The following is a 22,014-nucleotide window of genomic DNA, read 5'->3' as shown; positions in this document are numbered from 1 at the left end:
TGCTATTCTATTAAAACTGAACTCCAGGCAGATAAAGAAAGACACAAATGAATGCAACTCTGTATTTATGAATACATATTAAATGTATTTTTAATTTCAAGCAGTGAATTTGACTTACTGTGAGCCTCATGCAACCCCAGCAGAACTCAATCTGGGACAGAGAGAAGCAGCACAATAAGCCAACCAGTTGTGATCCAGAGCTCACGTGTTAACGATGAGTATGCTGATAGGAGCGACCGTGAGATGAGCTTATCACGGTGCTGCTTCTCTTTTCACTGTCCAGTCACTGTGTAGCAGAGGAAAAATGATTTTAAGTGTAAATTAAAGGAGAACTATGGGGTGATGTTTCTTTTCCATAGTTGATTTGTGGGTCACAGGAGGATATATACTTTGTCCTTCCGTGACCCAAAACTCTGTATATGGCGGGCTATCGCCCACTATATGCTCAGAAGGCTGCACCCGTGAGGGATCCCGACAATACTGTCGAAATCCACACAGCTGCCTAATTGAGAGTGGGCTCTGCCTATCTAGAGGCAGAGCCAGCTGTGCCCGCCCCCTCCCCCGTCCAATCTGCCAGTCAGTGCAGAGGATCGGAGATGGGAGGGGGAAATGACTGCTGACTGTCAGACACCGCTCTCTGCAGGGAGATGATTCTCAGTCATGTTTTTTTTTTTTAAAGCACAGACTAGGAACAATTTGGAGTGTTTTAGATGTCTTGCATACAGATTAAAAGTCCTCCTAATTTCAGACTCAAAATTGTTAATAGGTTATATTTGAAGGTTAACCAGCTCTAGATAGTAGTAGTTAGGCACGTTCATCTGGATCTGTTCTGTAATTTTGAAGGACGCTTTGCTAACGCATACAAATAGCTTCTTACACTTGAGCTGAAGGAGCTAATTGGACTTTTTGCTGATCTTAGATGAGTAGCAAAACATCCTTAAACATAAAACAAGGCCAGTTTAATGAGACTAAATACTACTAACTAGGGATATACCAATACTGGCATTGGTGCCAATGCCGAGTATTTGGGCGAGTACTCGTACTCCGATTGCCTAGCCCAATTCTTGAGCTTCCGGTATCAGGAAGCCGGGCAACGCGTCATTACACGGTGCCCGGTTTCCTGATTGGCCAGAAAGCCGGCTCCATACTTTCTCGTCACCTGGTGAGGAGGGAGCATTGAGACGTCTTCCCTGCTAATCAGGAAGCCAGGTGGCGAGCCATTATACGCAGCCTGGCTTCCTTAATTGGACTTTCGGTATCGGCTAGTGCCAAAAAAAAATATCGTTACCGAAAACCGGTATCGGTGCATCCCTAATACTAACCTTACCATAACCTTGATAAATCCAAGAAGGAACATTCACAGACGTATTTATCCAGATCCGTCTTAAGAAACCATTGAAATGTTTTGTTCAGACCAGAGTATTTCTTGAAGGAGTATACACTGTGCTGAGCAGGCGGTTGCACAGTTTTTGTGAGTAGTAAGAATGCTGGGCAGGAAGTGCTGTCATTTTCTCTCTGATTCCTTTCATCCCCGCTGGGCACTGCTCTGTGTCCCAGCGGCGATGAAAGAAATCACGGACGCGCCGACAAAACGGCAGGAAAATGTCACTTTCGGCATTTAGCCGAAAGTGCCAATTTCGGCCGGCGCCCCCCCTTCACTTTTCGCCTGGGGCCCGAGCTCCTGCTGCCCCCCCCGGTTGTTACGCCACTGGCAGGAAGCACCGTGCTCCCAGCCATTGAACTTTAGAGGTTAGTCTGCCTGAAAAGAACATTGTCTGTCACATCTGGTGGGATGACAGGTGGCTCGCCTAGGCCTTGCAGCACTCACTGCAGAAAGGTGTTTTCATTGAGAGAAACATGAAACTCAGAATATCACCTACGGTTGTTGTGTTATTGTGTGACATGTAAAATATTCTGAGGGAATCCCCAGATGGCTCGGTGGGCTAGCATTTCACCTCAGGGCGGAATTCTTGACTCTTTGTTGGTTTAAAAGAATAGATGCAAGTCACTTAAAAGGTTAACAGCATTTATTAAAGCCAAGAAAGAGAGAGGTTATGGCACAGGATACCCAAAAGGACCAAAAGCGAAGACTCCAGAACAAACTTACAGTCAACACATAAGAGAATATGTTTAGGCCGGACCAGTACTCTGTAACCCGCAGACTGTAAAGCATCAAGTTTAAACACACCACTCGTTCTCTTTGAATGAGCCACCAGAACTGCCTGCAATGTCCACAACTTGTACCCAGCTCTTCCGGAAACACTTCAGCAGATGAAGTTTCATCCCTGGTGCTCCACCCAAACTCTTCACTCCTTCCGGATGTTCCCTCCAGCAAGGCAGTGCAAGCTCTTCAGGTACCAGAGTCAGGCCTACAGTACTGTGGGCTATAGGTCTGTACAGGCAGCAGGCTTGGAAGGCAGAAAGCTCCAGCAGAAAACCTTACCATGGAGGCTGGCCTGAAAGGAGTAGTGCTTTTCAAGGTCACCTCAAATATTTATTCCCTTCCCCAGCATGCACTACTGGCAATAAACCTCCTAGTCGTTGATCAGGAAGACAGAAATATTCATAATGGAGCATTATTAGATTTCTTTCTCTTAAGCCTGTGGCACCCACAACAGCCAGCGGAAGCAAAAAATAACACTGTACTGAGGACCAAGAGAAACAGAACTATCAAATAATGCTCAGGCTGACTACAGACTATCAGAAAACAATACTTAATTGAAACTAGGGACATGACTGCATAGGGAAGGGTCCCTACATAAACGATATAAACAAATTATTAGATTTTGATTAGACTATTATACTTTAATCTCAAAGTAATACCACTAGTCAGAAAATCTGCTCAATGTATATCTTTGAGTATTATTAAATAGACTGACAGGTCACAGAGTGCTCACCACATGTTGAGTTAGTTGATCTGCTTCTTCAAGTGTGTGCTATGTAATTTCTCGCTCTTTGCGTGTAATTCGTCACCATTCACCTTCAAACTTTCATGGTATGGCTGAATCTGATTGGTGGCTGTAAGAAAGTTATTATTCTTTGCTACTTTAGGATTTCTATATATTAGAGACAGCTAGAGCCTGTTGTGCAAGTGGTAGTTCACTACATTCAACTTGACTTGTTCTTTAATTTTGATTGTTTCGCTAACCCCATCCAAGTGGCTTCTTCAGCTTGAAGTGAAGAAGCTAACTGGGCAAGTAGAGAATCCTGAATGTGTAGCACCAGGAGTTAAAAGTATATAATTTCACTCCAGGGTTTAGATGCTGACCTGGGCTGATGCTTGAACAAAGATGGTGTGGTCCTCAGGCCTCATTCACACGAGAAAAGGCCGGCAGTACAGCTCCGTTCTGTGTGCCCGGCCGTATCGGGCAACTCCTGGGAAGGACCTGCCCTTCCCGGGAGCTGCCGTGCACGCAGCACGGAGCTGTACGTGCCGGCCTTTTCTCGTGTGAATAAGGCCTAATAAGGGAAGGACAGAAAAAAGGCATTCCAATGGAAGTAATGTGATCTTTGGGTGGAAATAAATACATGTTACACTTACACACTACTTCACTATATCATAGATCTAAACCTCTCCATAGTCATGAGGTAACTGGCTAGATTGAGAGGTGATCTCATGACTGGGCACATCTCCTGACCCCACCAACTGCTATTGGGGGAAACAAGTAACGGGATAGGTTATAAAGTACCCTTATAAACTGGCTCTAGCAGGCAGTTCTACATGTGTAATCAGCATTGACCGTCCGCCTTTGTTCTGTCAATGAGCACAAAGTGGTGGGACATATGAATGATGGCTGTAACACTGACATGCTTAACTGCATTCAGAATACCATAACGATGATCTCCTTACAATCACTGCAACACAGGCTTACGTAGGTGCACTGCGCAACCCAACAAAATAGGATGTGTATATGACCACTGTGGTCATGGAAGAGTTCCAAAAATAAATTGTAAGTATGTGGTATAAAAAAAATTAAATAACACGTCTCCGCTAAATCAAAGAGCGAGAAAGAGAGTCTAAGATGCTCATTAAAATACGATAGCAGCGTTGCGGTAATTGCAAATCGTCAATGGATTTGTAAATCTTATTTTCACTTTCCGGGACCCTTCTGTAATAACATTTCTTTTAAAGGATGATTGCTAATAAAACCTTATTATATTATAATACAGAAGACAATACATTGCGCATCTACGTTGTCGGCATGTCATTAGGAGCCTGAATGTCAAGCTTGCAGTAGCGAAGATGAACGCGCGCAATAATCAACGCCATCGTAAACCTCAAATCTTTTCCATATAAATTACAATATGTTCAGTGGTTTATTCAAGACCCCCCGCCGGGATGTTAAAAGCTTTCAAAAATAACAAATACGTATCATATCGTGGGGAAATGGCTCATTTGGGATTCGGTGAATACCGTTCTTTCTGAGTGACCAATCAAATTCCTGTTAATGGAGGTCAGAGGCTTCGGGCCTCTGGAAATTGAAGGAGAGCTCCAGTTGGCCAAAAATCAACAGTAAATTTATTTTATATTATTTTATGTGCTTTTCTTTTCCTTTTTCTAAACTTGACCTGTTGAAGAACAAATACATGTTTTTTTTCTCCGTTGTTCTTTGTATTTGCTGATGTACAGAATTTCATTGCCTGCAAAGGTTAGCTGTGTCCTCTGTATATTTAGGGCTAGTGTCAATAGATGGCTTTGGCAATGTTATAGGTCAAAGACTTGTGTGGAACAATATGTCTGCCAAACTTTACAGCGAGAAACAAATAGCAAAGTCACAGCTAAAGATTGTGTTTCTTTGACTTCTCTTAAAGTGACACTAAACTCAGGAGTTAAATCTTAAAAATGCACTCAAGTACCCTAACTATTAACAAAAATGTATATTTGTGTATCACTCGGCTGTAGATCCTCAAATCATCTCTGAATTGGTGCTGACACAGTCCTTCCTTCTGGAGGGTGGCTACTTTTGTTCCCCATGGTCCCTGTGTGTGTTGTAAGGTAGTCACCGCTCCAAGCTCACTCCTGTGATGGACTACAGTCTCAGGTTTAGTTTACTGATTTGTATTGAGATTGTAGTCCATCACAGGAGTGAGCTTGGAGCAGTGACTACTTTACAACACACACAGGGACCATGGGGAACAAAAGTTGCCCCCTTCCAGAAGGAAGGACAGTGTCAGCACCAATTCAGAGATGATTTGAGGATCCACCGCTGAGTGATACACAAATACAAGTTGTTAATAGTTAAGGTGCTTGAGGGCATTTTAAGGTTTAATCTTAGCGTCACATTAAAAGCTGTGTCTTACAAAATAGTATGTATATAGGCATGCTATTTTAAAGCTATATACTTTTACATATGAAAAGTTAAAAAACAAAGTTCAATGTTACGGTGCTCACCAAAAAGGGGGGGAGAGCAAAAAGTCTCGGGGTTAATGGTAAGGTGTGCAGCTTCTAAGTTTATGCGGACCGGGGTGTCCGACATGTGGTGTGTAAGGACAGGAAAAAACAGAGGAAGAAGCTCTACGACCAAACGAGGTATAATAAGTTTTAGTTTAGAAAAAAATTCCAGGGAGTGGGCGCTCTCTCCAAAGGAATGGAGGGGGGTTTAAGGAGCACAAGGTGTGCTGCTTCTCAAATGTGCGGACCTGGGTGTCCGACGTTTAGACTGAAGATAACAAAAATGGAGAGGTTTGAGAAGCACCTGACAGTTGACCCCCACCCATTCCCTGGAATTGTTTTCTAAACTAAAACTTATTATACCTCGTTCGGTCGTAGCGCTTCTTCCTCTGTTTTTCCTTGTCCTTACTTATAACATATGGACTACTATAGGGTAAATATGAATCTGTCTTTAAAACTCACACTTGAAACACAAACAGTATGTTGGCATTACCAAACAGCATTAGTGTTTTGATTAAAATAATTATTTTTGCCAGTCATTCATTTTAATCAAATTGGTCCTTCCAAGCTCTCTCGGGTGACCTCAAGCCTAGGCACGGAAGAGCACATGGTCTGCAGCCGGCAGGAGCATTGTGGGTGTTTTGTGTCATTTGAGGCTACACAATGTTTTTTGTCTTGAGTCATCTGGCAGGATGAGATTGATTTACTAAAGGAGTAGAGCATGTTCACTTTGCAAAGTGCATTCACATAAAGCTTACTGTGGTATTTTTCAACCAGGGTGGTGTGGCACCCTGGTGTGCCTTCTGACTTCCTCAGTCCTTTGATGGTAGTGGGACTGTGATGTGAAGGGGGAATGAAGACTGAGGTGAAGGGGGCTCCTGATGTGAAGGGGGGGTTCTGACATGAAAGAGGGGCTTCTGATGTGAAAGGGGAACTCCTAATGTGAAGGGGGGCTACTGATGCAAAGGGTGACTCTGATGTGAAAGGGTATCTTGATTGGAAGTGGGCTTTTTGATGTGAAGGGGGAAACCCACTTTTTTGTGTGTTTTTGCATGGGTTCCATCGGGTGCCTCGAGATTTTGCATACTTTTAAAGGGAGCTGTGACTGAAAAAAAGTTTGAGAAACGCCGGCTTAGTGATTGTGGTGAATATTCATTTAGCAAAGAGTACAAAGTTACATGTAGGGAAATGTTAAAAATCAGGGTTTTTTTTTTGCTTGCACATGATTGAATGACTGAAGTCAGCAGAGCTTTAGCACATTTACCAAGCTAAGTGCAAATTTCCTTGCAAATGACCAGCTTATCACTTTAACAACTGCTGTTTAGCAGTGCCGTAGTAGGAAGGAGCCTGCTTTGTAATGCACAAACTTGGCTGATCCCATTTATATTTAAAAACTATAGATAGAAGCAAGCTTTTATTTGTGGATATTTATTTATTATATGCATTTTTTATTGTGCCAACAATTTATGCAGACCTTTAGATACTATACATTCACATCAGTCCCTGCCTTGAAATCCTGCATGCTGTTTGCATGTTTCTTCCTGTGCTTATGTGGTTTTACTGGTTTTGTCCCACACGCCAAAGGCATGCTGGTATGTTAATTGGCTGACTGAATTAGATTATTTGTTTTAAGACTGTTTTTATGTGTATATATAAAAACGTATGTAAATGTTTTTTACATACGTTTTTTACATACGTTTTACATACGTTTTTTACATAAGTTTTTTCACGTTTATATATATACATATATATATACATCTTCACGTTTATATATATATATATTTTAAAAAGGCAAATGTTCCGTCTTTTTTGACCACTATACCAAAAGCAAAACAATTTAAAAAAATCAGTGCTTTGCATCATATAAAAAACACTACTGATGTTGTTCCCAGCAATTTATCTTTGACTTATTTCACTTGTATAAAAGTTAAGATACTGAGATTTACATGTGACTATACTTGGATGCAGTATTATTTTCAGTCAGCTGCCACAGGAGGTAAAATCCCAAATGTTTGTTTTTGTTTTCGATAGTTTTTATAATTGCTATCTGTGTATACATTGGTAAGCGTTCCCCTTGCTCCTTCTGGTGGCAGGGAATGAGTTATAATTTCCTTGATGGGAAAAAACTGACACAAGTTCTAACTAAATGTACCTGAAAGGTTTTTTAGGTTGACATCTACTTAAACGGGTAATTTTTGTGGATTCTTTAGCGGCTGAGTAACTGGAGTTCCTTTGCCTACCAATGTTCTGCTGTCCTTCTTGCCTATCCCAAAAATTGGTAGAAAGAAAGCAAAAGAATGCAACTTCCTTATAATTTGGAGACGAGAAGACCGTTGCATGTTTGAAAATATTGCAATCATCTTTGTTTTAAATAACTTTCAATTCTTGGGTTGCCTGTACATTCTACTTTGTGGAGCCACAAGTATGAGATTGGTGTCTGTCCGGCTGGAAATTGGCAGATTTGGGCACATTTACATTGTAATGTTCATCCAGATGTTGGCTGCCCAATCTGTCTTTTCTTAGATATAGTTTTACTTATTCATCAATTTATTGGTCCATTGGTAAAGATATTCACTGAGTGGAAAAAGTTCTTCTCTATGAATGATCATGACTCTACTTGCCTCTGTAGAAAGGGTCTCCAAATGTCCAGGTCAGGTCTTCCTTGTCACTTACACTTATGACAGGAGACATTTCAGATGTCTGTCTGTTCGTGGTGTCGGATTTCTTGCCGCAGATCAGATAGTCAGTGAGTGAGGTGTTTTTAGCAGTTTGTTGACATATACGTGTAGTGTTTTTTTGTTCAATTTCCATTTGAAAGTGGCCACCCACATTACATCAGACCTGATCTCCCATTCTTAATGCCCAAAGGGCAAAAAGCCCGGTGTTGAGTTTACCTTTTTGACATTTGACGTTGCTGTTTTGAGATGTTTGTTGAAAGAAAAAGTGATTGTTTATAAATGTGAGATCTGTTTTGGTAGATGAAGTAAAGCAGCTGAGGACCCAGAAGAGTTTCTACACCAGAGGCTATTGCTGGCAAATAATTTAATGTTTTCTTTCTGGCGTCTATTGGGTAGTTAAGCTGTACGAAATTCTTCTTTGAGGCCAGTCCTTGGTTCTTTTGGGGAAAAAAGCTTATGACATGCGTTGAGGTTTGATTTGCTTCATTTTGGTATGCTGTAATGCATGTACGTTAATAGGATTGCTTCAATTAACAGCTTGTTTTTTAAAATGTAGAGGAGCTCCAGGGCCATCATGTTGATCCTGGCTGAGATACCTAGTGAGTCAATGACATGGAACAAATATACTGGTTAGGAGTTCTGTTGTAAAATAGCCACAACTCCAAGCACGCTCCCATGATGAACTACAATTTCATGTTTAGTTACCTTATCTGAATTGAGATTGTAGTCCATCACAGGAGTGAGCTTGGAGTGGTGACTACAACGCACACAGGGACCATGTGGAACAAAAGTAGCCCCCCTCTAAAAGGAAGGACGGTGTCAGCACCAATTCAGAGATGATTTGAGGATCTACAGCCGAGTGATACACAAAAAGGATAAATTTTTGTTAATAGTTAAGGTGCTTGAATGTATTTTTAATAGGGCTGGTAATGATAAAAATTTTCGTGTTCGATTAATCAAATTTTTTTTAATCGATTATTTTCGATTAATTATAACGCACATACAGATCCAACTACATTGGCCTATACACATACAGCACAGCAATGAAGTAATAAAATGAACTAGGATCACACTAATCCAGCACGTTATTAATGTCCGCTTGAGTGGGGGCAACTCAAAATAATAACGTGCTGGATTAGTGTGATCCTAGTTCATTTTATTACTTCATTGCTGTGCTGTATGTGTATAGGCCAATGCCTTGGCTGGCACTCGTGCAGAAAGTTTCTTGGGCAAACTCACCGGCCCAAGTGGCTCCGTCGGCTAACGAAGGGGGGTCTAAGATTGGTGGATGACCAAGCGGTATTGTATAATGCAATAGACTGTGCTGTGTGGCAGCGCTGTGTAAATGGATACACAGAAATACAATTCCTTTTGCATGTAAAATAGCACCCATGTATGTAATCTAACCTTGTATTTACGGTTCCAGTTCTGAAGGCTGCCACTGGCCAACTTGTAGAAATAATTCTGGTTTTAGGCTAACTATTGCCAATAGTAACTGGGCAGAACTGTCAGTACTAGAGTCTATTTAAAAAGTTTCCATCCAGCCCTGCATCGGGAGCCGAGTAGCATAGGAATTTCCTATGTTCCTCAGCTTCATCTATGGTTGGGGTGCCATGCGAACGGCATTTGCCCAGCATACAGCTGGGTGGAAGATTGATAAATTGGCCCATAAGTGTCACTGTGATATGCCAATCTGCCTCTCAGCAGGCCATCACATAATACGACACTATTAGCTGAATCTGCAAGTGTCACTGTAGTAGGCCGTGCTAAGGTTATCAGTCATATTTTTGCCAGCAGTGATGTTCACAGCTTCATCCAGTTGCTGTGCGATCATTTGACAGACTGTTGCTAGGAAGCAAGTAGGGCTATGGTGTGCATCGCATCTCCCCACAGTCTAGTATAGTCAGGGAGGCTGGCTCTTGATTTTCTTGTCTTCTATGTGTCTCTTTGCAGTCTAGCAGCAGGTTGTAATGTGATACAAATAGTGTTGGTTGAAGCGCCGCTGCTCAGTCTGTTGTAGGGCTCATGTTAGGTAAATAGGTTCTTATTTTGGCTTTCAATATGCTGCATGCAATAGGATATGGATGCACCCTTGCTCATAGGAGTGTAAACACATGATTTATGGTCTCCTAGGGATACAACAGGAAGTGTAAGCAAATAATTGGTAAAATAAACGTATAAAGTCTCTTCTACCAAAATACTCTTTATCTTTTTTCTAAAGTGTATGTAAACCCTAAAAATGTACTTATCTACTCCCCCATGAGGGGGTGGGGAGTAGATAAGGAGGGGGTTATGGAGATAAGGAGGGAGGAGAAATTGAGGAGGTGTTATGGAGGATGAGGAGGGAGGAGATCATAAGGTGTTAATGAAGTGAGGAGGGGGAGTATATCAGATGAGTCCTGTGTTTTTTTGCAATCCATCAGAGATAGAGTAGGTAGGGCTGACACCATATTGTCATGTTGGAGAAGGTAGGTGCACACTATATTTCTGGTACATGAACATTTTCCTAAACCTGCAGTGTGTTTCAAGTGACAACGCATGGGGAAATATTCCTGCATTCAAGAGATACACTTTGCTATGTTAATGGGTAGTGGATGGAGCCATGAAAATGATCCCTCTCTAACCCAGTGATCAGCTTTGGTGTATATCACTATAATCAAAAGTGCCATGGTTGCCAATTGTGCAGCTTTCTACAGGACATTCCCTACATTTGCAAAAATGCCCCATGTCATGCGGGATTTCCTGACCCTGTCATGCGAGAACCGTGCAACTTGCCATGGCAAGCAGCACATGAAACACATCTGCATTTTTCATATCGCAGGAAAACATCTTCACGTTTTTTCCAGGAATGTTGACAGTTATGTGGTAGCTTCCAAAGGGCCACTTTTCTTTCTGGACTCACTCACTATGGTACATCCTTTCTTTATACAGCTATGGATGGCGTGCAATACTTTTTGGACTCTAAGGATGAGTAGTAACAAATATCTAAATATGTATAAACAAGATGTGATGATTATGTGTTGTAATTCCTGTCGGTGATCCCAGAGTGTATTTTAATTATACCTGTAAACATAATTAGAGTAAGAAAAAGATTGTTCTGTTTGCCGGTTATACAAACATAAATAAAGATGGATGCCTTTTCTAGGACTTATAAGGAGAGTGAAACCTGCCGAAAGTCAAGTCTTTAAAAATGGTCCTTCCGCTAAAAGGGCTGATCACAGTGATTGGTTTATCTTCTTGTCAGAAGTCTTTTATCAGTTGATAAATGATTTAACTCTAAAGTGTTTGCAGGGGCCCCATGAATATTAGACTCATGTCCTGTCATCTAAGGTTTGTGGCACCAGTTCTGAAAACATGGTCATGTATGCCAAGGGTTACTTCTGAAGTTTCAGGATGTACTTCTACATAACATTTTATGTAGTTGCTGGGGAAGAGCAAAGAGGAAATACTATAGAATGTCACTTTAGTGACAGCTTCGAGTCTGCTGAGGCTGTTGACATTACACCCAAGATGGTGGCGCCCAGCAGCAGTTTCAGGGCTCTTGGATGTCTGCATAAAGGAAGCTTTTAAATAGGAAGGTAAAGCCTGGTATACACACTTTGAATTTCAGACGGTTCTCAATGAACCAGCTGAAATTCCAAGCGCGAGTGCCGATGTCGTCACCTTTTTGACTGGCATCCCTCGATCAGCTGATTGAAGGAGCATGTTGAAAAATTCTCAGCTCAGCAGAGTGAGCAGCCAACAAGCTGCTCGCTCTGTTGGTATATGCTGACAGCAAACCGGCACCCGCTGTCAGAATGCAATGTAAACAGCAGGAGATTCCTCGATCAACTCGTAAGCGTTAATAGAGGAATCATTTCTATTTTCTTCTTTTAGCTGGCAGGTTGAACGAAGAAAATAAAAATGTGTATACCCAACTTAAATAGTATGTCTAAGTGACATTAAATGCACATAAATTCTTATGGGAAGATTATTGTTGAATTAAATGTTCTGGCAACAGGGTCTCTTTAAAGCTAGAAATCACTAGTTTGTAGACACTTTAACACTGTTTACAAGTTGCTATCAAAATGGGAGTCTTCCTCTATCGTTTAGTTGCCAGTTCTCTAATTTGCAACAATCTGTGTGTTCTCTGTGTGTAGCTGTACCAGAACCACCGGTCCATAAAGAACCTAATCATGGGACTCTGCCAAGGAAGAGATAAATGGGAAATTATGCCCTATAACACCCTTCACATCTTACCCTTAATTAACGCACTTTGGACCTGGTAGTAATCAGCATTTGAATTGAGAAAGATGAGGCTATGAGGCTTATGATTCAAATTCGCTACAAATTCTCAATGCAAACTCATTTTTTAAAATTATTAATTGCTGAGACTTCAAACTGAAATCGCCGCTTGTGATTAAAAAAATCTCTTTGTAATCAAAGTGTATTCTGCTTTGAAAGCAAACATTGTGGGGTTGTTTTAAGTGGAGCCTGTAATCATTGTACACATCCAGACGGCTTATAGAAACTCTTTGATTCTCCCATCTGCCGAGCGTGTGTCCAGCTTGTCACTCTGTTCATGAGACAGTGTGTGTAAAGGGAAGGGGGGTCGCTGACTTCACACCTCCTCCTCCTCTTCTCTGTCTCCTCTTTCTAATGGTACTTTAAATATTTGCTTAGATCCAGAGCAGTTATGTACAGAATGTGGACTGTCAAGTTTTATCAGATAATGTGGACAAAAGGAATAGATAAGTCCCTGCAGTGGTAATTCAAGAAATCCCTGCAACCCCCACTATTCCCGTCTCTGCTGGATAGACCCTCATTTTAATCTGCAGATCATACCTTGAGCTGCCTACGTACATTATACATTGGCTTGCCATGCATATATGGGCTCTACTTGAATGCCTGCACCATAATAATGACTGAATGAGTGGCTACATTTGCATGCTTGCACCATAATAATGACTGGATGAGAAGGTCCATCCCTTCTGATCACCTTTTCCCGCCAAACTCAGCCAAGGGATCTTTAGCAAGGGGCCTACAAATATAGCAAATGCAAAGTTTTGGCTGTTCTGTCTAGTGACTCTCTGGCCTGCAACAAACATGCATGCTTCTCTTGGTCGCTGATTCATTAGCTGGTGTATCATGGTCCAAGATGACCATCATCACGCTAACGGCTTGGTTCCCTAATTATGTTTCTGTTGTACAGTAAAGATACACCCACTGGAAAACTTTAACTATCATTTGGATATTTGGCTTTGTAATAATTATGGGAGAAGGGACGACCTGGAAATCCCTGAGATATAGTGTGATGGTGATCCACCCTGCCATACAAGATGGGATCCATGGTGGCTGTCATCAGTAGTTTTTTTTTTCCATCACAGCTGTATGGCAAGTCTCTTTTAGCTTTTGAATGGTCATTAAGCAGCTAGGACAAATCTCATTGTTGTTCTTCACCTACATGGGACTTTTTTTCCAAAGCAGCCTTCTTGTGTCCTTGACAAATGTCAAAGAGTGTTAGATTTTTCATCACTTGCACTCAAGACAATATCCGAGCTGTGTGTGTCACAGGGACGGAGCTAGTGTTCTCTAGCTGAGGGCAATATCACTAGAGAGTGTTGCAGGAAGCTGACAGCTGGTGCCTTTGTCCCCTCCCTGTGGTTGTGTGTCCTAGAACAGATGTTGTATCATCTGAGCCCACATTCTCTGACTCTAGTACAACTGTGTATGCACACAGTGTTTTTAGCGTTAGGGTGCCCAGAAACAGTCAGATGAGTGCACTCTGTATACAGTTCAACTGCAGTTGTATGACTGTGTTGTCTGCATTAAGCTTTTTATTTTTTCCATGTTACTTTAATTTCCAAATTTATTCGGACTAAACTAAAATAATGTTCTTTTTTTTGAAAGAAGATACCCTTATCCTGATGCTAAAGCTTTGTAAATGGAGCCAAGTGTGCGAAAACGATTGGGAGCAATCCCAGCAAACATCAAAACGTTGACCGATTAGGTAGAGATAAGCCAATGCTATTGATGAGTTAGCAGCTGGGGCCTCAGGGAACAAATTATTGCAAACTTGAGAAGTCAGTCAATCAGATGTAAGGCTGGCTGGGTAAGGGCCAATTTATTAGAAGAGTTGATGAAGAATTTGTAAAAATGATTTATATGAATGCTCATATTTTTGAACAATGTTTGCTCCTTATACCATTTTAAGCTGATGTGGTTGTTGATTGACCACTTTTAAATAGTAAGGAATATCTTGCGGATTGTAAATGCCCAGTACTTTACATTTTCTAAGGTATTGATTATATTTGTCAATGGTCATCTACATAGTTTAAAAGTCATTATGATCAATATATCTAATTTGTGTTGAATGTCAGTGATTATTTTTGTATCTGGAACGTTGTTGGCTCAACTCAAGAGACAATATGCAGTCATAAAGAAAACTTTGTAATAGGGGATGGGTGGATCTAAAAATCTGGTTGAACCTTTTGTCTATGGTCATTGTAAACCCGACAAATGCTGTAATGACCACAGCATTTGGACAAATCTGAGAATTCTGGTGGTGATATTTCATTCCTACAGTTTGCAGGAGGATGTGATTGAAATTCCCAGAAATCATGCAAAACTGAGATATCCGTTTTGGATTGGGTGATAGTAAGATGGTAACTGCACCCACCACTGTGCCACAGTGTTTACATTCCCAGTTGTTAAGCATATCTAAACTCAATAACAAAAATGTGATTCTGACAGTAACACACTTCTTGCCCTAGGGTGAAAAGCACACTGTAATGTAACTCTGGAGGAGCCATGTTGTCACCCTTTCACAGGAAGTGTGTTAGGGCTACAGAACACTTTAACAACTCATCTCCATAACATAGGGGGAGGTGTTCTTTAGTCCACAGGGAGAACTGGAAACAATGTAACGCATAACAGTGCAGCAGAGGCAGAGAGCACAGGAAGTGTGTTAGGGCTACACAACACCTTAACAACTCCTCATCTCCATAAAATAGTGGGAGGTGTTCTTTAGTCCACAGGGAGAACTGGAAACAATGTAACACATAACAGTGCAGCAGAGAGCACAGGAAGTTGTAAGCTCAATAGATTTTTCATAGGATCAACTGGTATTGTTTTGTTTTAGAAAATAAATCACTTTGAATAAAATATACAACAGACCAAAAGAAAACAATTGAGAGGTTTATTGTTAGGGTTTACAAACACTTTAAGGTGCTAGTCCCACATTTCAACTGGCTGATGCATCATGTTCATGATCTCCTCATACTGTTATCAAGCCTACAATGGTCGGTGGACAGACATCATATCATGTTTTCATGACTCTCCCAGACCCCATAATTGACTGACTGACTGACAACCTGTTTGATACTGTTCTGCCTCTTGTTGTAAGAAGACTATTTGGCAATGCTCCATTTGATGTTTGGGTCAACAAATAAGGTTGGCCACACATGGCTTGAATTTTGGCCGATTTCCTGTGATTTGGCTGAAATTCAAGTTGGGTGGCCCTCCGTCACGATAAACTTCAAATGAAAAAAATCTAAGGAGCCAGGCGGAAAAAAAAGTCGGGAGAACAGTGACTGTAGCCAGTCAAATATTGTGGCAATGATAGATGTCAACTTAATACAGTAGCCAGCAGGAGAGATTCTGCTCTCCACACTCTTTAGTGTAGATGGGAGGAATCAAATAATTTTTCTTGTTTCAACCCAGAAGCCTTTAGGTGTATGGCCAGCTTTAGTTGTGCTTCTGACATCTAAGATGTCTCCTCTTTGTGGTTCCTTGAAAGGCATATAACACAGATTGATGCAACAGATATGTTTTTGTGTGTTGAAGCACATTGTGTTTGGTAGCCCATTCATTTCAAATAGGTTGTCAACACACAAATAAAAAGGCCCGGTGTGATTTTGTGTGTTGTGGTGCGCTTTAGTGAACTGTAGATGTGTGTTGGGGGTTGACAATCAATGGCATGATCATTGCTATGTGTTACCATAACATGCATTATAACCTTGTGCTGTAGTGTTAATGAGAACGTATTCTTCTCACACATTCTTCTTCTCACACATTCTTGTATCTCCTACATTGAGCTGTACCCGAGCTTTGTTGGTGATCATCTAGCTATTGTGTTGGCCATCTTTTCATTTACGTGTAATAAAACTTGAATCAAGGCAAACTATTGCTAACAGATTGAATTCTTTTTTTTCTAGGCACAACACGTCTGCCTAGAGAAGGGGAGATCCCTGGCGTGGACTACCAGTTTCTGACTGTACAGGAGTTTTTGGCTCTTGAACAGAGTGGAACTCTACTTGAAGTTGGGACATATGAAGGTAAGCTTGTCTATGTATATGTGTGCCAGCACAGCTGGCTTCCTTTCACCTTAGGTTATTTGTGATGCTGTCCCTAGCTCAGCACAGTTGGGCAAGGCAGCACCAAGCTTCAACATTTTCAAAATGTGGCTTATTTCTACATTTTGGCTTCCCCTTGTTTGACCACTCTTAAACATTTGTTGGAATATGGTGAGGTTTTGTTCATGTACGCACCTATAACATCATTGCAACAGTTATTCTGATAAAAGAGCTGGAGCTTGCAAAATCAGGTTCATATGATGGTGGTGGTGGGGGGGGGCAAAAGAAAGAGAGGAGGAGAAAAACCAACTCTTCTTAATGCTAAAAGGATTTAATTGCTTACAAAATATTTGGTAAACACAATGTTTTACTCTTTTACTTGGACCATTCTTTTTTTTTTTTGAAAAATTATTTTTATTAAAGTTTTATGTTACAAGTAACAACAGTTAACAACATTCGCACTCACAGCCGTGAGAGCACACATAGAATGCAACAGAACAACTCTGTACAACCCCTTACTAACCACGGGGAGTACTTGTATAAACATCAACATACCCCCCCCCCCGAGCAGCAGCATATCACATGGCATTACATATTGTACCGTACAACATAATGAACATTTTCAGGGGTAACTTATACAGAGCATCCCATCTCCCCACATGTATTTGACCCCATCACCGTCTCATGGAATATGCCTATCTACTTCAGTAGCATGCTCCTGTACCGAGTCCTCCACCCCAGACACCCGCGCCTCCGCCTGGGACATCCTGCCCCGAATTTTGTCCAGATCATGTCTGATCAATGTGCACTCCACCGCCAGATGGTCTATTTTGGCTGTGAGGGCGATTTTACAGCCCTCTATGGCCTCCAGGATAGCTGTTGTCTCAGCCCTCTCCTTACTTGTGGTCGGTGGGGAGACAGGCTGCTCCGGAGGGGCCAGCGCCACCTCAGCAGCGTCTGCAGCTACTCCCTCCATGCACAAGGTCCGGTGTGAGCACTCACAGGGAGCAATGGACGGCGGCAAGATGGCGGCGGCGGGACACGAGGCCGCACGCTGGGATCTCCTCCAGCCACCTTTCGGGGTATTACCTCGCTTGCCAGACCTAGAGGGCATATCCCCCTGCTCCGGACATCCACCGGAGCTCGGGTGTGAAGAACAGGAACCGAGTCTGCAGGATTAAAGCCGGATGAAGCTCAGTGTGGCGGCGGAGCTCCCTCAGACACGTCCGCTCTGCTTCACATCTCGGCCACGCCCCCTACTTGGACCATTCTTAAGCACATAAAAAATCTCTATGTTTAAAGATCTATCTTATTATTTATACATGATATGATATTAATTATGCAAACCCAAGTACAAAGGTAAACCACACTATAATAACAAGGAAATAAAATCCACTTTATATATATATCAGTTGCATAAATCCTGCAGATCAATCATCTTACGCTTTGTATGCAAATCGTCTTGATAGTTCACTGTAGCCAATGAAAGACAGTTTATGGATCTTCCAGAAACCTATCAATAATAATCCAGTTTTTATACTGATTATTCCAACATTGCACAAAACCGAGCAAACCCACCTAATATATGAAGAACAGCATCATGTTTTGGTGCAGGTGATGCTTTTAAAATTGAGTATGCAGTATGTTGGTGTTTAAAGGGGGTCTGTTTATGATGTTTTGTGAACATGATGAGCTCATTGGAAATTACTTTGTTAGTGTGTGTTATTATTGAAAAGGGCCTGTTTCTTTGTGTGGTTTGTAACTATAGATGTACATTGGGGGCAGCCATATTGGCTCAAGGGTCTGCTTTTGGGGCTCTGCTCTCTTAATCATTGGCTCTGCTTTTTGGCTGTATCTTGCAGAGCCTCTTGTTTAACTGCAAGTCTACCAGTCAGGATCAGTCTGATCGAAAACAATAGACTCTCTTCAGCATTCTAATTACTCAAAAACTCAATGGACCTATGTCTTTTTTTCAACCTTACCTACTATGTAAAATGCCTGCAATGCTCCTGGTAGTCAGAGACCATGTGTTCCCTTTTTATTTTCCTTTCATAGCAAGAAAGAAATGTTTTTTTGCTTGAAATAATACTGTGATTTAGCCATTGTGATGTTTGGCTTATTGATGAGACGTGTGGATTTTAATTTAATGATAACACCGGAGATTGTTGAGCCAGGAAATACCTGATCAAAGGGTATTTTCTTTAACCTGTTGGACCGCCATGCTTTAGAAGATATTTTTTTGCCTCCTTCAGGGCCCGTTCACACCAGATCCGGGCCAGAACGCACTGCCTCGCATAGCGGCCAGCTCACTTTTTTGTAGGGCAGGAGGGGGCGTGGCGGGCCATTGAATTAAATGGCATCTAGTCATACCCTTCGGCCGCACGGGATCACAAGGCACATTATGCCTGCAGTCCGGTCCAATCAAAATGCTGCATTATTTTGCTTGCACCAGACCGCAGGCATAATGTGCCTTGTGATCCCGTGCGGCTAATCGCATTTCGGCCGGAAGGCCGTGGCTACGGTGCCCCCTCCTTCCCCACAAAAAAGTGAGCCGGCTGCAATGCGAGGTAGTGCACTGCATCTGGTGTGAACGGGCCCTTAGATCAACTATGGACCTATGGTTGTGATTTATGGAGGTTTTCTATGTATTTATTTATTTTTTTCCCCTCTCTTGGTTTAACTAGATGGACTTGTGTCTTTTTCAACCTGATTAAAGAAGAAGTCTGGGGATAACTTTTATTAACCCTTGCAGTGGGGCTACCCCCGCACCGCAAGGGTTAACTGCTTATTTTTGTCTAGGTACAAAAAAAAAAAGTTATACTCACCCGATCCTCCAAGCTAGCTTGTTCTTAAACCAGTGCTTGCAGCCTCTCTCCCCGTCCTCTGCAGCAGTCTAAGGCCCCGAAAAATCATAATTTCTATACCCAGTGTGCTGTAGATAGCCACACACATAATAGGCTTGTGTTAGTTCAAGGGTCTGTTCATACTTTGTGGGTTGGTCTGTCCTAATGCATAGACTATCTGCTTTGTTTCCTAATAAATCATTTCTCATGGCATTGCAATGGTGTGCACTGAAAGAAGGTATACGACATACAGTACAGACAGTCCCCGAGTTACGTACATCCGACTTACATACGACTCCTACTTACAAACGGAGGCTATTACTGTATAGGGGTAGTTGTAATGCTACCGTGCTCGTGCCGACGAGGAGTGCCCGCCTTTTTGGGTCTGGTTTGTAGTACTGTATGTACATGGCAGGAAGTTGGCTCTTGTTAGATGTGCAGAAGAGGGGTGCCCCCCTCTTCTTCTGGGTCACTGTGAGGTGTTTACTGCTGTCTGTATCCTCATTAGAAAGATGTAATCTCACGTCCTGTCCTTGAGGAAGTGAGAGGAAATCTACCCCTAGGAAGGGAAATTTACTCCTGTAAGAGTGATCATGGGAAAAAGGTGTCTCCACTGAAGCTTTATCACCAATCCTTGTTGCCAACACAACCCAAAAGTTTCAAAATCCAATTGTCACAGCGACACAAAGTGAGATGAAATCACCTGAACAGGGGCACACACAGCAAAACAGACTTTACAGGGGGTTAACTATTCCCTGTTCCAACTTGCATACAAATTCAACATAAGAACAAACCTACTGTCCCTATCTTGTTACTGCCGGTTACTGCCTGTACGTATTTCACCGCATCTTGTTGCAATGCAATACACTGCAAGCTGGCAAGAGGAACCACAGTATGCCACAGGAGGACAGTAGCAATGTTGAAAACCTGCAGTGGCCTGATCTGCTGTGAGTTTTGTGCATATTGTACGTCAACTTTGCTGAAAGTATGCGGTATTGTTGTAAATTTTGTCAGTTTCTCAGTTCCAACTTATTTGTATAATACAGAAGAATACAGGGCGTCCTTCTGCCCGTGGGACTAAAGAAAGTAAAGGTAGTTTTCAATTAGTCTAATTCTATTCTGTCTATGCCTCGATTATTTTCTAGCTGCCTAATCTCTCATTAAGGTTTAGAAAGTATAAAGTATCTAGTATAGAATTTCCTTACAGGGTAATTCATGTTATAAAACGTATCTATTAAGGCTTCTTTGCGTGATAATTAAACCATTTGCAGACACTAGCAGTGTGTTAATTTGCTCTCAGAATTGCTCAGTGATTTGTCTGAAATAAGGTTCTGAAAGATTTGTCCATAGAAAGAAAAAATAAAAGAAAAAATTTAAACTTGTTTAAAGTGGATCCTTCAATTATAATAGAACCATTATTTATTATACAAAAACAAAAAAAAAAACAGCTATTGGTCTTTCCTTTATTATTATTATAGAGGATTTATATAGCGCCAACAGTTTGCGCAGCGCTTTACAATATAGGGAAGACATATAATTACTAGGGATGCACCGATACTGGTATTGATATCTGTGCCGATACCGAGTATTTGGGCGAGTTCTCGTACTCGCCCAAATGCTCCGATGCCTAGCCTGATACTTTCTGTATCAGGAAACTGGGCAGCGTGTAATGACGCGCTGCCCTGTTTCCTGATTGGTTGGGAAGCCGGCCAATCGGTTTCAGCTGGGTACCGGAGGAGGCCGCGGGGGTGACAGGCTGGACATGCCGAGATGAGAGGGGACAGAGATCCGCACTGGAGAGACATGCTGGATCATATGATTATTATTGGGATTCGTATGGGACTGCTTTCTTGTTAATCTGGAAGCCTTTATTATTATTATTATTCAGGATTTTTATAGCTTATATAGCAGTTTGCATATATATATAATATAGAGGCATGCGGTCTCTTTACACTTCAATTAAATCTGTCCTGAAAGAAATATGGAGGCTGCCATTGCTGACCTCTCCTTTTGAAAATAAGTGTCACACCGAATGGGAATTAAAACTTTACTTTGGTGTTACCTGCTGCATGCTGTTTCTGGTCACTGACCCACAAAGTATTGGTGGCATTGGGCCAGCATGACTGCCAGGTAACTACCATTTTCAGAAAGAAGTCAGCAGTGGCAGACAATTTTTCTCAGTGCAGGTTCCCTTTAAAAGTTACACTAATGCATTTTATATGATTGTTATCCTGTCTTCCATTTTTTTAGTTCAGTTTTATAAAAAAAACAAAAGTATATGGGCATTAAGTTTACATTAAACGCTCAATTCAATTTCTTTTCTTTTTTTTTTTCTTTTTTTTTAAATAAATGGATTGAATCGAACCCCTGTTAGGTTTAAATTACAGTCTGTGTTCTAGTTAAGGTGCTCTTCCCTTGCCACAGAGACACCCCAAAAATGGCGACGAAGTGTGGGCGCCAACTAAGTTTAATAGGGTCCAATTTTTGTTTGCCAATTATGAGTCACAGGGGTAGCCAATGTGTTTTGGGTGCTAACTAAAGGCTAATATGTGCAACATACACATTTGTGAAGGAAATACAGTGATAAAAGATACATTTGAAATACATACTTTAAGGAAAAAAAGGGCCCCCCCCCCCACACACACACACACACTTTTTAATTTTTATTTATTTTTTAACTTTTTAAAATGTTTATCTGATAATCTTCTTCTTTATTTGTTATAATTTTTTTCTAATTATTTTTAAATTTCTTTTTTTTAAATCTTACT

At 41.4% G+C, this 22,014-nt stretch overlaps 1 protein-coding gene across 1 annotated transcript in view; it reads left to right on the top strand.

The window, feature by feature from the left end:
- The window catches only part of MAGI1 (membrane associated guanylate kinase, WW and PDZ domain containing 1), a 432,678-nt gene that overhangs the window by 265,918 nt on the left and 144,746 nt on the right, over positions 1-22,014 (top strand). The window contains 1 exon segment of the mRNA XM_018554478.1: positions 16,266-16,385. Coding sequence (XP_018409980.1) covers positions 16,266-16,385 — 120 coding nt within the window.

The sequence above is a fragment of the Nanorana parkeri genome, unplaced genomic scaffold (assembly GCF_000935625.1).
Source record: "Nanorana parkeri isolate BGI_ZX_2015 unplaced genomic scaffold, ASM93562v1 scaffold9, whole genome shotgun sequence".
NCBI lineage: Eukaryota > Metazoa > Chordata > Amphibia > Anura > Dicroglossidae > Nanorana > Nanorana parkeri.
Note: the sequence above shows the minus strand (reverse complement) of the source record. Positions and strands in the feature narration are given on the sequence as shown.